Source organism: Hyposmocoma kahamanoa, unplaced genomic scaffold, assembly GCF_003589595.1.
Source record: "Hyposmocoma kahamanoa isolate Upper Pololo Valley unplaced genomic scaffold, ASM358959v1 93, whole genome shotgun sequence".
Lineage (NCBI taxonomy): Eukaryota > Metazoa > Arthropoda > Insecta > Lepidoptera > Cosmopterigidae > Hyposmocoma > Hyposmocoma kahamanoa.
The window spans coordinates 14344569-14358528 of NW_020654810.1; the positions used below are offsets into that span (position 1 = coordinate 14344569).

At 38.8% G+C, this 13960-nt stretch overlaps 2 protein-coding genes across 2 annotated transcripts in view; one reads left to right on the forward strand and one right to left on the reverse strand.

Moving 5' to 3' along the window:
- Positions 1-5104, forward strand: part of LOC113237542 (guanylate cyclase 32E) — a 62389-nt gene extending 57285 nt beyond the window's left edge. The window contains exons 13-17 of the mRNA XM_026474085.1: positions 2176-2274; positions 2356-2462; positions 2788-2951; positions 3482-3590; positions 4474-5104. Of these exons, the coding sequence (XP_026329870.1) occupies positions 2176-2274; positions 2356-2462; positions 2788-2951; positions 3482-3590; positions 4474-4764 (770 nt within the window). The 3' untranslated portion in view covers positions 4765-5104. The remainder of the gene's footprint in view (positions 1-2175; positions 2275-2355; positions 2463-2787; positions 2952-3481; positions 3591-4473) is intronic.
- A 133-nt stretch (positions 5105-5237) lies between these two features.
- LOC113237541 (receptor-type guanylate cyclase Gyc76C-like) overlaps positions 5238-13960 on the reverse strand; it is a 43825-nt gene continuing 35102 nt past the window's right edge. Inside the window, exons 19-24 of the mRNA XM_026474082.1 lie at positions 11921-12143; positions 10485-10629; positions 9921-10123; positions 8590-8725; positions 6248-6398; positions 5238-5805 (exon numbers count right to left, since the gene is read on the reverse strand). Of these exons, the coding sequence (XP_026329867.1) occupies positions 5265-5805; positions 6248-6398; positions 8590-8725; positions 9921-10123; positions 10485-10629; positions 11921-12143 (1399 nt within the window). The 3' untranslated portion in view covers positions 5238-5264. The remainder of the gene's footprint in view (positions 5806-6247; positions 6399-8589; positions 8726-9920; positions 10124-10484; positions 10630-11920; positions 12144-13960) is intronic.

The following is a 13960-nucleotide window of genomic DNA, read 5'->3' on the forward strand; positions in this document are numbered from 1 at the left end:
GAATTGTTTATTTTGTAGAAATTTTTGTAGAGGCTTGATAAGCTTAATAGGAGGTACTGTTAATGTAAAGTTAATTGTGTTACTGAAATATACATTTTATTCATTTTTTTGTTTTATTATATGAAATTGTGTACAAAGGTAGATATTTTTAAACGACTTCAAAAAAGGAGGAAATTCTCATTCCACTGTATTTTTTTTTTGTATGTATGTTACGCGATAACTCATTTGTGAACCGATTTTGATGATACTTTTTCTGTTGGAAAAAAGGTAACTCAGCATTGGTCCCATTTAAATTTGAAGAAAATATTCCACGTCAAAAGGTGGCAAATTAGGCGATGAACCCGGTTTCGCGCACTTTCCGATAACTGATTTCAGTAAAACTTGGCAAATAGATGTAATTCCACGAACTTTTGAGTTAGGTTTTTTCGTACTCTGTACTGATTTATATTCTTAAATAATTCATTTTAGATTTTAATTTTAGCCTCTTATCAGAATTTTATGTGATCGGATAAAGTACATACTATCATGTAACACATTAGCACACTCTTTATATTTAAGTGTACCGGACTTTTTTTGGAATACCGTTATTTAATAGTACATAGCTACCTAAACCATTTGATCAAAAACAGTTTTTCCCGCTTCTTATCCTTTGGTGACACGCCCTAAGTGCGCCTCTGTAATGACATCTCATAATACGTACGAGTAGCTCGCGATTCATTCGCAAACAAGCGCATTCGCCAGATTTGTACGCACCTTAAGGTATTCCGAACTTTTCTTTTCCAGGTTTCAGGTTTACCAATACGTAACGGAGTAGAGCATGCAGGCGAAGTAGCATCAATGGCGCTAGCACTGTTAGCCGCAACGAGGGTATTCCGAGTGCGGCACCGTCCTGAACACAAACTGCTTTTACGAGTCGGTTTACATTCCGGTAAGTATGAAACTTGCATTAAAGAACACCTTTTTTGTTATAAAAATTTTAACCTAATTTAAATCAAAACAATTTTGCTTAGGTGGGTTACGACTTCTTGCTTTATAACATTAAATCACGGAGCATGCCAACGATGTGTGAAATAGTACACCCGCGCGAATAATCTCACGATAGACAAGTATTTCGAAAAATCACGACACGCTATTTTTAGGTTCCGAAACTTCAATGTTATTTACATTGTAATTTAAATTTCAATTATAATGGTCGTAGCTACAAAAATACAGCTGCGGTAAGCTTAGGGATACCAAGCCGACAGCCTCCGGAATGCCTCAGCAACTCTCGGGATGCTTCAGCCGGCTTTAGAAGGTTATTCAAAATCTTCACTTTCTTAGCGTTCTCGTCTTCTTCTTCAGCAAGATAAAGCTTTTAAATATACAACTGCTAATAAATCAACTTGCTACGTTACGAATGATCTGAAGAGAGATTAGGCGCGAGCACAATGTCGCAACGATATGCTTCGGCATGCCTAATGCACAGGTCATATCGCGAACGAGGCGGGGCATCTTTTCATACTTCGGTTCACACCGAACTAAGCTAACCGAGCCAACTAGCTCAACGATCTCGCTAGCTATGTAAAATATATCGCCCTTCTACCGCCCTTCATCCTACTACGTATTTTCTTAGCTTAACTGTGCAAGCAACTACGTGAGCTAAGATAAGTTAGCTAGTGTCGTTCGCGATGCGGCCGGATACCGCGGCATAATTGCAATCAGTGCGCAGTGTGCACTTTGTACGTAGGAATGACGAATGATCCCTTGCTATGCCGTCTCGCCAATGGACGTCGGGCCTAAGCTGACACTCGCACTCAGCAATTAAATCCCGAGCAATCACCTGGCACCTTTGGTTAACTTTAAATTTATTTGGAATCATAACATGAAATATCCTAAACGTTTTAACAGACTTGAAAAAAGTAGGTCCTCAATTCGACTGTATTTTTTCTGCATGTAGGTTACGCGATAACTGGGGCTGACTTGTGAACCGATTTTGATGATTCTTTTTTTGTTGGAAAGAGAGAGTTGGAGAACATTTAAATTTGAAGGAAATATTAGACCTCTAAAGGTGGCAAACTAGGGGAAGAATTTGGTTTTTGCACACTTTCTGGTAACCGATTTCAATAAAACTTGGCAAATAGATGTAATTCCACTTTCGAGGAAACTTTTTTTTACAAAAAGTTACAATTATTACAGGTCCAGTATGTGCGGGAGTTGTTGGTCTAAAAATGCCCAGATATTGTTTATTCGGAGACACGGTTAACACTGCTAGTCGATTTGAATCCACTGGAGCCCGTAAGTTTTACTTATACATAATACCTTATTGTATTTGGTTCTTCGAGCTCGATTAATTTAGTGATATATATTTATTCGCAGCGTTAAAAATCCATTGCAGCGCGGCATGTAAAGCTTTATTGGATCAATTAGGAGGCTACATTTTAGAAGAAAGAGGAGTAGTCGCTATGAAAGGCAAAAGAGATCAGGTAAGTAAATATCCATGGATAAACGAAATATTTTTATAGCTACGATTTTTATAGTTATTAGACAATAACATATTAGATAACATCACATACATTGCTCTGATCCCAAAGTAAGCAGCTAAAGCACTTGTATTATGGAAATCGAAAACAACGACGGTACCACAAACACCCATACCCGAGACAATATACAAAAGTTAATTTCTACACTGACCCGGCCGGGGATCGAACCCGGGACCAAAGAGATGGCGACACCATGAAAACCGGTGTGCAAGCCACTCGACCACGGAGGCCGTCAAATTGGCTATAACATCTTGCTTGCTACAATCAGGTAACTTATTGGCTGAGAGGGGAAGAACCAAAAGCCGCCGCTGCACGAGCCAAACGGCGAGCGCAAAGAGAAGATAATTCGCAACCACCACCATTGGAGAAACGAGGGCAACGGAGTTCCTTGAAAAGTCGAAACTGGAAAAATCAACTGGGCGGGTTACACAGGTAGGTACTTGTTGATATTTATAAATATTGTAACTAATCTTGTGGGTTTCAATACTTTTAAAATAGCACGCCGTTCGTGCAACTTGAGATAGGTGCCCACATATTTATTTAGGCAAGTAACCGAAAAGCACCCTTTTCACAATACAATACTAATATTCTTTATTGCACACTGGGACAAATACATAACAATACAAAAAAAATAATACAAAATTACAGGTACAACAGGCGGCCCTATTGCTAAATAACAATCTCTTCCAGGCAGCCGTCGGATTACAGGAAAAACTGTAAAATGAAATTAATTGAGAGCGCATCAGAACACGTATTTAATTCACATATTGCAGATACACAAATAAGAGTGAATTAATAAATAAATAATAATAAAATACTAAAAAAAAGAAGAAAAATATTATATCGATTATATCGAAGTAGGATTGGATAAAACGTAATAATCATAAGACACAAAACTTAAATCAGGTAAGAATAGGAGAAAATAATAATTAATTATTGTAAATACATCTCGTTTTTTACAGATGTTGCAGTTTAGAATCTCCTAAGAAATTAAGGTTTGCATCTGGAAGCCACTTGGAATCTCATACAGATGGTGTGTTGCATCATCGGAGTGACGAATATCTTATGGAGGTAAGTGAAGTTTTTTCGAAATGGGTGGCAATTTATATTTCTACTTCTAAATACGTATAGAATAGAATAGAATAGAATAGAATAGAAAATCATTTATTTGACGAAGGCAAAAATACATAAAATAAAAAGGTCAAAACATGAAGAATAAAACGAGAAAAACATGAGTAAAAATTAGGCTTGACACAAAACAACCAATGATTGTATGTTACTCTGCTTGCCCCGCCGAGTAGGTACTAGGTAGATAGTATGCATAAGTACTAGTTATAACACAATTATTCCATTGCCTCTTTGCTACTAAGTACACCACCGTAAAAATAATCTGAACGTTGTGTTCTAATATATCCGAACATTTAACAAAAAATTTACCCTTTTCATCGTACCAAAGCACTTTTAATCAAGATGCACTTTTGTAGCAGTAGAGATCCTTGTGAAAGATTTCGTCGAGGAAAGTACTGCCTTACCTTACCTTACCTATTTCTGCCGCTAAGCAGTAATGTCGGCATTACTGTGTTCCGGTTTCGAAGGGTGCTGGTGAAATTACAGGCACATGGAACTTTGTCTCAGGATGCCGGGCGCAGTGACAGTGCTCCTCAGACTTTTTGCGATTTAAAGCTCTGAGTGGCCCAGCAACTGTTAGATATATATACAGGCGAGGAGCAATAGACAGGCGTGGAGCTTACTATCAGGCGCACGACTTGTTCGTTCCGTCGCTTGATATTAGAAAAAAAAACTGCAAGTCGAAGAACGTTCACAAACCTGGTAAAACGTGTGAAGTCACCAACCCGCATTGGGCCACACTCGCCTGAAAAGAGACTCGTGCCCAGCAGTGGGACGTATAAAATGGGTTGATGATGATGATGACTAATAAATCTTAACATTACAGGTCATAGGCGAAGGCCGTTTAGCTCCAGTACAACGTGGCGATCTTTTGCAAGCGCCTTGTCTCCGGCACGAATACACAAGCATATCTTGCCCCATAATCGAGCACGCAGAAAGTGCACCTGCTCCACCAGCCGCTACCTCCTGCACTCCTCTGTTAACCCAAGAAAAGAAAATTCCCCAAGACCTAGACAAAAACCCCATAGACGCTACACCTTGCGATATCAAATTAGTCATCAACGGGTGCACGTATAATGACAGGGAAGCGGGCATGCCGTTACTGGCGGACGCATAATGTACTTAATACTAGTCAATAGTTGAATTCCAGACGTTTACAATCGCAACACGACTACTTCAGAGCTCAATTAGTCTCGTTCGTTTTGTAATTTGTTAACACCTGGATACGATAATATATTTGGGGATTTAGTATACACACCTTTTAGACTAAGAAATTATAATGTCTTGAACGAATTTGTAATTGTAAAGTGCAAACAGTTTCCTTTAGAGGGCTTAAGACATGGTTTTCTTGTAGTCTATTGCATATTGTACTCTCCAGTTATGTTGTCAAGCGTGAAGCGATACCCTTAGCGATAATGTGATCTATGTCAGTATTATTAAGAGACCTTATTCAATAGAAATTATTTAATAACATTAAACTCTTATTTCACAATTCACGGTAACATCGTTTTACTTACACATATTAATATTTACAACAGCATTTCATATACATATATCTAAGTTGCTAATATACATTCAGTTTTAGGAGTAGGATAATGTAGGGGATAGGGGAGTTGGTCAGACGGCGGACTCGCGGTCAAGGAGGGGAGGAGCGCGACGCAGCGAAGAGCTGCTGCTGCGCGTGCCGCCGTGGAAGAAGCCCAGCAACCAGGAGCGGATGGCCAGTCGCGGGATCTTACGCATATCGCTCTTCACGTCCGCCACGTTCTCCAGCGACCGCCACTTCTTGTAGAACTCTATGTAATTGGAGTCGTGCACCTTTCTTTTGTTGCGGTCGAACTTGTTGTAGAGGCTGCACTTGCGGAGGAGCGGGCTGTCCTCTTCGGTTTTGGGCAGGTCCTCGGGGACGATGCCGATGATGGGTCCGTTGAAGACGGGGGCAGAGACGGTGGAGACGGTGGAGATGGCGGCAGTAGCGTCAAGCGACTGGGTGGTTTGTTGCCGCCGCAAGTGCGCCTCGCGGCGGCTAGCGCCGGTGCTTGCGCCGCACGCCAGCAGGTCCAGTGAATGCGCGCACCGCAGTGCTCCTGCGCGGGAGTTCAGCGACTCATCGTCGCCTTCGCATGCCGTCGACGATGCTATAGAACTCAATGCGTTCCTGAAAACAACAATCAGCATTTGCATTGACCATGTGACACAACATTTATAAAAATGGAAGGAGATTAATTTGCTACGAAGAATTCTTTGGCCGAGTGTCGAATAATCAACTGAGGATGCCACGTAGAGGGGCGAAAGTTGGTGGTAGCGTCTGTGACTGTAGTTGCGATTAATTTATTTATTTTATTGATTTTATGCAGAGGGAAGGTAATAAAATTAACTGCATGAATAAAATATTCAACACAAGCGTAGCTATTGTGCATGATTTAACTCCGCGGTTCGCGGAATAGCAAATTATTTATTTAACATGGGCTTCCGCAAGGTAACGCTTGTCAAAAGTCAATACAAGTTCTGCAATACCAGGCTATAAAAGTAATTTCTCAACATTTACAATGTTTTGTGGACCTACAGTTTCTCAACATTTACAATGTTTTGTGGAGTACCTCGTCCTGGGTCCGTGTTCGGTTCGGGAGCGGCGCTGCGCGGGCGGTGATATGGGCGCAGGCAGGGAGCTACGCGAACCGCGCGTGCCGCTGCTCGCCAACCGCTGCCGTGCCAAACTACTGGCAATCAGCGCCCATCCGGGATTAGATTCTATAACAATACCCACCTCATCAAATTTTTATGCAAAATAACAATCTATAGGAATTCGATGGAATATGCTAATCATAGCATAAAGGAGGGTGGCGAAAGCTGACCCAATAATTATAAGATCAACAAAGAGGCGTTCATGGACGTTGCTAGTTTAATTTTAACTAAAATTTAAAATTAAACGTAAAAGTTTATACCTAGTTACCAATATGTTGTGGTACAGTTTTAGAAGTCGGGATTAAATAATTTGTTAAACAACGTATTTTCAAGGAACACAACGCAATTGATTCAGTTCGACCATAGATTAGGTAACGTTCTTGTACGTACGTTTCATTTCAAGCATGAGTGAATGTTCATCTACCTAAAGTATTTGTTATTTTATAGTACACAGTTAAAGTACAAATAATCAATTAAACAGTGATGAAACAAGTTAAACATAAAGCACACAGATTTGAGAATATTCATCAAGTTATTATTTTTGGGAACAAACTGAAAACTGGTTGTTTTCTGCTACTACGAACAAACATCTGAAGCGAAATACAGGACATGTTATAGACACAACCTATATCAACTTTATAATCCCAGCTTCTACAGGCTGTACTCAATTATTAGCTTTTTCATGCTTTGATAATGAATCACAAGTATTGATAGGTATCTTTAATGCACGTCGTCAAAAACTCTGGGTCACAAAATACAAGGGATATCGCCATCTTTCTTTGTAAACTATTATTGGTAACAATAATCTAACCACTCGTTGACTTTAGATAATTACGATCTCGTAAATATTTTCATTTTATTTATCATATATTTGATGGTAGCAGGGCGCCTCTGGATGCAAGAAAGCCAAAAACGCGAGGAGTGAAGTCCATTGAGAACTCCTACTTGTAGAAAGGTTACGAAAGTAAAAAAAACTACTCTATCTTCAATAATAATAATAATAATAATAATAAATGTTGCACCTACTTCTTGCACAACCTCGTCCAATTAATTAAAAAAACGGAGTCCAAAAAAGTATTCTTAGCGCGGAACAGATTAGAAGTAACAGTTGTAAAGTTACCTATTTTATATATATAAAAAATTACAAATGCTTGTACAAAGTTTTGAAGTTTGAAAGAAGTCCTGAAAAGTGGAATGCCAGTAAAAATAAAAGAGTAATGCATGATACAAGACTGCTGCCATCGATAACGTATGCGTATCAGACAAACATATATAACACACGCAGATAGGAACTTTATGATTTTTTTTTATACAATTGTAAGTGCGCATTTGACCTCCAACTCACCTGATGGAAAGTGACGATGAGGTCGATGATGGAACATTATTTTGGTGTGCATACACCTAAATAATGTCTATTCACTTTCGCCTTGAAAAGGTCCAAGTTATAACGTTCAGGGTACACGTCTGCAGGCAGGGAATTCCACTCCATAGCCGTTCGTCGTACAAATGTGGAAGCGTAACGTTTCGTGCGAATCTTTGGAATATCCACAACATAGGAGTGGAACTTGGGTTCCTACGTGTAACTACCTACGTCTAGTCCCCCGATGATGGAAAGGGGAAGGCGAAATTAAATCGTGTAATTCTATCGCACACTCTCCGAGATATATCCGGTATATTTAAAACAAATGCACACCACCCTACACACGATGTTTAAAATGACGATTAAACTATCCACACTAGACAATTACACTAACTTCACGGTCCGGGCTCTGGTGGCACAAATGGCGGGCAGAAAAAAGTACTCATTCTCGAGTAGAATAATAATATATATTTGTTTTATTTAATTCCTTTGTTTGTATTACCATTAACTGTTTGAAAAATACAAAGTATTACACGTCCAGAGAAATTAATAATATACTACACAATTTATTTAAAATATATCAGTAACTTGCTGGTGCCCGCAACTTCATCCGAGTAGAACAAGTACTTCGAGTAGTCTAGTTACTATATTTTATATGTTCTGCATACAAACTGCATCCCCTGTTTCACCCCCTTTAAGGCTTATTTTTGTAACTAAAAGTAGCCTATATCCTTCTAGGTCCTATCTATCTCTATACCTAAATTCATCAAAATTAGTTCAGCGGTTTAAGCGTTAAACGCAAACAAACTAAATTACTTAATGAAGTTACGACTTTTCTAAAATGAAATGTTGTACATGAAACAATAAAAGGCTTTTTTACGTTATGTATTAACATGCCTGATACGGAGGGGTGTCTCGAGTCAGTCAACCGTGGACTCCTGCGCGGACGGCAGAAGAGCGGCCTTTCTTCGCCCTCCACAGCCCTCTTTTGAATCGCCTTCTCTGTCGCTCCGACTAGCCAATATGTTTGCAACTGTAATGAAATGTAAAAAAAATAACTTCCGAACAAAGTATTTGTGTATAAGCCTGCTTTTTTTAAATATAATATCAAGTGACGGGACAAACAAGTCGTGCGCCGATAGTAGCCACACGCCTGTCCATAACAGTTGCAGTGCCACTCACGAGCTTGAAATCGCAAAGATCTGAGGGGCACTGCCACTGCGCCCGTCACCCTGAACATAAGTTGACATGTCCATGTGCCTGTATTTTCACCAGCACCCTTACCCTTCAAAACCAGAACACAGTAATGCTGACATTACTGCTTGGCGGCAGAAATAGGTAAGGTGGCAGTACTGCACTTGTAACGTTCTATTTTAACGATATAACTAAATCTAATCTTAGTCTAATATTAACTATGTATAAAATGCTTATATCTAAATAATATACTCATATTTACAACATAAAACTAAATCTTAATCGAGGGAACGTAACTAAGTTGAATGGTTATTTTGGTGTGTTAACAGATGGTACATATTTCGCGAATTGTGTGTTGGGGTGAGAGGCGCGGAAGAGGCCGCCGCCGGCCGTGTGGCCTGGCTCCCTCGACAGGCGCGACCGAACTTTGCTAACCGACAGACTATGTCACTCACTTAGAAATTTTGCCATTCATTGTCGGTTTCGTGTCGCCTTTACTGGGTCTTGAACACCTATTATTTCTACAAAGTGTAAAAATTTTAAAGGCTATTATCTAATCTATTGAATTTAGTGTTAGTGTTATCCCCATACTGGGTAAGTTGTGCAAGTGCTTTTATTAGGCTATATGTGAGTGTGATTGGCTCAATTTCGCAAAAAATGTCGATTAAGTTACTTATGATAAGGAGGGCAGAATACTCATAGTCCCGCACTAGGGAAACCCAAGTGCGGGTGCCATGAATACACACATAGACAAGCACAAATTATACCCAAACTCACAAGAGAAATAAATGTAGGCCATAAACAACATAAAACAAATATTTCTCCCGGCCCGGAAATCGAACCCAGGACCTCTGCATGGTAGTCCAGTGTGGTAGCCGTACGGCCACAGAGGCAGTTCGAAAAAATATTTTTATCTTCGCTATTAAACAAGTTTAGAGCGCCTTGTAATTGTTTACTACTATTTGAAACTTGACATCCAAGTAGCAACAATGTACTTGCAAACATCCAAAAAGTTTATGTACTCAGTGACTCACCTGCCCTTTGCCCTTAATAGGAATTGTGCCACGTGGTTCAGTGACGTAGCCGCCGATCTTGTCAAGCGCCTGCTTGCAACTCGGCGAGATATGTATGCGCAGAGGCTCGCCGTTTGACTCCATACGTGAAGCAGTATTCACCGTGTCCCCAAATAGACAATAGCGTGGCATTGTAAGACCTACTACACCTGCTACTACCGCACCTGTAATATTTAGATTTATTTATAACTTTGTAGCTAACATCGCAAATCTTAAAAGTTAATCAAACCATTAATTCCACGCATTTCGATACGACTGGTAAATAATTTTAATAAATGTACGGATGGCAGCATTTATCAAGTTACAATTGACGGATCTCTTTTCGTTAACAAAAGTGTGCAGCTTGATGTGCTTTTGACGGTACGATGATATTATGCAACTCAAGAATTTGAGTGCATATTAATATCTTCTTTTTTACATTGAAGTTAGTATAAATGAATGAACACTGCAACATTCAGCATAATTACTTCTTAAATCTTAGGTGGTTTTTAGTCATTAACAAGTAAACAATTTTTTTGTACTTACCTGTATGAACGCCTATTCTTAGTTTGAGAGTTTCGTTTGGTCTGTGTGATATTTTGTGACTCTTTGCCGCGCTGAGGAGCTCAAGCGCCATCGAGGCAATCTCGCCGACATGCCGATCGTTATTCCTAATAGGTAGACCTGATACCTATAAAACAATAAATTGAAATATAAGGAAAGGTAATAGACAAGAGCTGTTCAATACTACACATATGCATACAAACAAACGACGACCTTGGTGGCCCAACGTTTCGCACTGTGGACGCTAGATGAGGTCCCGGGTGCGATTAACGGTAGGACCAATTCGGGAAATGAACTTTTCTATTTTGGTTCTGGTCCATTCCTCTGGAGCACACTCATAGCCCCACACTAGGGAAATCCTGTATCGCGGGCGCCATGGACACACACATAGATAACCGCAAATTACACCCAAGCTCGCGAGAGAAATATATGTAGGCCATACAAATACTTCTTCCAGCCCGAGAATCGAACCCGAGACGTATGCGTGGCAGTCCAGCATGATAACCGTTCGGCCACAGAAGCGTTTCAAAATGTAAGGAATTTATATGCGAATATGAACATAATTTAGCAAAACAATGTTGACCGTCACTTTAATTTCACGTTTTTCGTTTATATCAAGTGACGGGGTGAATAAGTCGTGCACCTGATGGTAAGCTACACGCCTGTCCATAACGGTTGCAGTACCACACAGAGTTTTAAATCGCAAAGATCTGAGGGGCACTGCCACTGCGCCCGTCACCCTGAGACATAAGTTGACAAGTCAACAAGACAAGTTGACAAGGCACTTAGGTGCCTGTAATTTCACCCTTCAAAACCAGAACACAGTAATGCTGACATTACTGCTTGGCGGCAGAAGTAGGTAAGGTGGCAGTACTTCCCTGGACGAAGTCTTTCACGAGGAGCTCTACTGCTATATACTCACGTTACTTTACATACAATGTTACAAAGTTCTTCCATAGTGTACAGGGCATCCCACATCTATTGGACATGGAGGTAAAGTACTTTAAATATTGTAGATAAGATATTTTGTTTCATGGAAACTATACTTTATTTTGAAATGTAAGTAATACGTCTTAATTCGAAGACTTTTAAAAAGATGAACCGACCAAATATGAAAAAAAAAACAGGCTGTATTTTTTATAATGCCGGTCGAAAGGATCAGTTTGATTCCCATATGAGGCAAGGAGTTTTAAATGTTTTAAGGCAGTATGAATTACTTTTTAAAATAAAATTATGTTTCCATGAAGCAAAATCTTATCTATATTAACTTTGTCTCCATATCCGATAGCCGTGAGACGTCCTGTATATGTACATACACCGTCTGTATTCAGATGGATCACTTGAGGTTATGGTTCGATGTGTGAAAAAAGCGATAATAGATCTACGGCCAATTAAATAAAATACTTTAAACTACATACCACCATATACGCGTCGCCAATAGTTTCAACTTTGTACACGTCATAGCCTCTGATAATTCTATCGAACACTGTATATAGGTCGTTGAGGAAATTCACCACTTGGAGCGGTGTACTTTCAGCCGACATCGAAGTAAAACCGACGATGTCGCTGAAGTAAATTGTGACTGAATCGAATGACTCCGGTTCTACGCCTTCACCTCGCGTTAGCTTGCGTGCTACTGACCTGAAACAAACGACATTTGTTCAGCATTTCAATGCCAGATTCAAAATATCTTTTTTTTTCTTTTTCTTTAAACGGAATTACCATTTTTAAACTTAAGTCAACTTTAAGATTTCTTTAATCTACATTGCCTTTTGAATTTTAATTATATTTGACATTTAAAAACGAATAAAAGAACTTGTGACTGTGAACAAAGGGGTAAACGATAGAATAATAAAATCGTGCTTAATATAAAAAAACAGTTTTCGTTGTGATGTGGTTGCAATCAGTGAACAAGATAGAGTGTTGGTGGAATACATATGTTAAACCATTACCAATTTTAAAATCACTTCGTAAAAAGCTTAGATATAAAAGTTAGCAGCTATCTACGTCAAAAAATATAAATCAAACTTACGTAAATCCTTCGTTGCAATATACTTAAAATTTAGGATAACTTCATACTATATAATTGAGTGCTTATATCAAAAACATAATAAAATTGTATAAAAATGTCGTGTCTAGTCAAATAGCATGCCAATTCATGTTGTATAGGTACGTATAGAACTCGATATGTACAAGTAAAACTAATATTACCGCCTATCTACCAAGTTGCGAGAGAAAGCTGGTAATACTTATCTAGGGAAACGCCATCACCGTCTACTCAAAACCACCACAAAACCCCAAGCAAGCGATCTACAACTGTTAATAAAGTGGTAAGACACACTCGCTACAGTTTAGGGCGTGTGCAGTGTGTCCGGCACCTAATGCAGCAAAAATCGTATTATCTACAATTACCAGTAGTGAGTTAATTACCTCAAGACATTTCACGACATTTCTATAATGTTCAACCTCCACATCTGGAAAAGAACACAAGTACAACAAAGTGAATACATTTTCATTTTCTCCTTTCCTTTTTGAAATTAGATACCACTGCTTTACATCAAGTCCATGTCTTTAACCTATTCGATCCCTAAACGGTGTGTATTTATATAGGAAAATTATACTATCGGATTTTAATAATATTATTGTAATTATTACATTAGAATAAATATTATATGAGAATAAATACTGATAATGCAATATACATCTTCTCCCGTCAAATAATATAACGCTAAGGCTGAAAAGGTTCGGTTTTTTTATTAATAATACAGTTTTCTTAAAGAAATAAATATGTATGTCTGAGATTCTTTTTTTGAATAACTTGATGGTAAGATGGTTCAAATGGAATGGGTACTGGGTAATAAAACTCGTAGCACACTTAAAGAGGAAAACAAGCAATGGAAAGCTACAGCTGCAAAAGTCTTATAGATCTCCTACATTTTTTAACACACTTATAGATTAAGTACAGATAAATGATAATAGAATGATTGTATTGGTATGGACTAAATGTAAACCAGGGTGCACATGTTAAAGCGCCGGCACCGGGTCGTCAGCTTGTTGTATTTGCGTCTTCGTGTGGTTCCAAATACGATATCGAGTAATTATTTAACGCCGGGTCCGGGTACCTCCGTAACGTAGCACTAGTAGCGGTATCACAAGACAGCATTACATTCCGTGTCTAAACCAGCAATGATACGGGTCGGAATGCGTTAATAATTTCGTAACTTATTTATTTCATAAGATCTCGAGTACGTGCTAATGAGTATAGCGTTAAAAGAATAACAAAATGATATCTTTAAAAACATGGATTTTTAAACAAAACGTTGAATTGATTCAAACCACTGGACACGTAAAAATTATTACAAAAACATTAACGTACTATTACAATGGAACACGCTACATTACAATAACAGCTATAACATACATAAGTACGAAAACAAGCACATTTATGGGATAATATT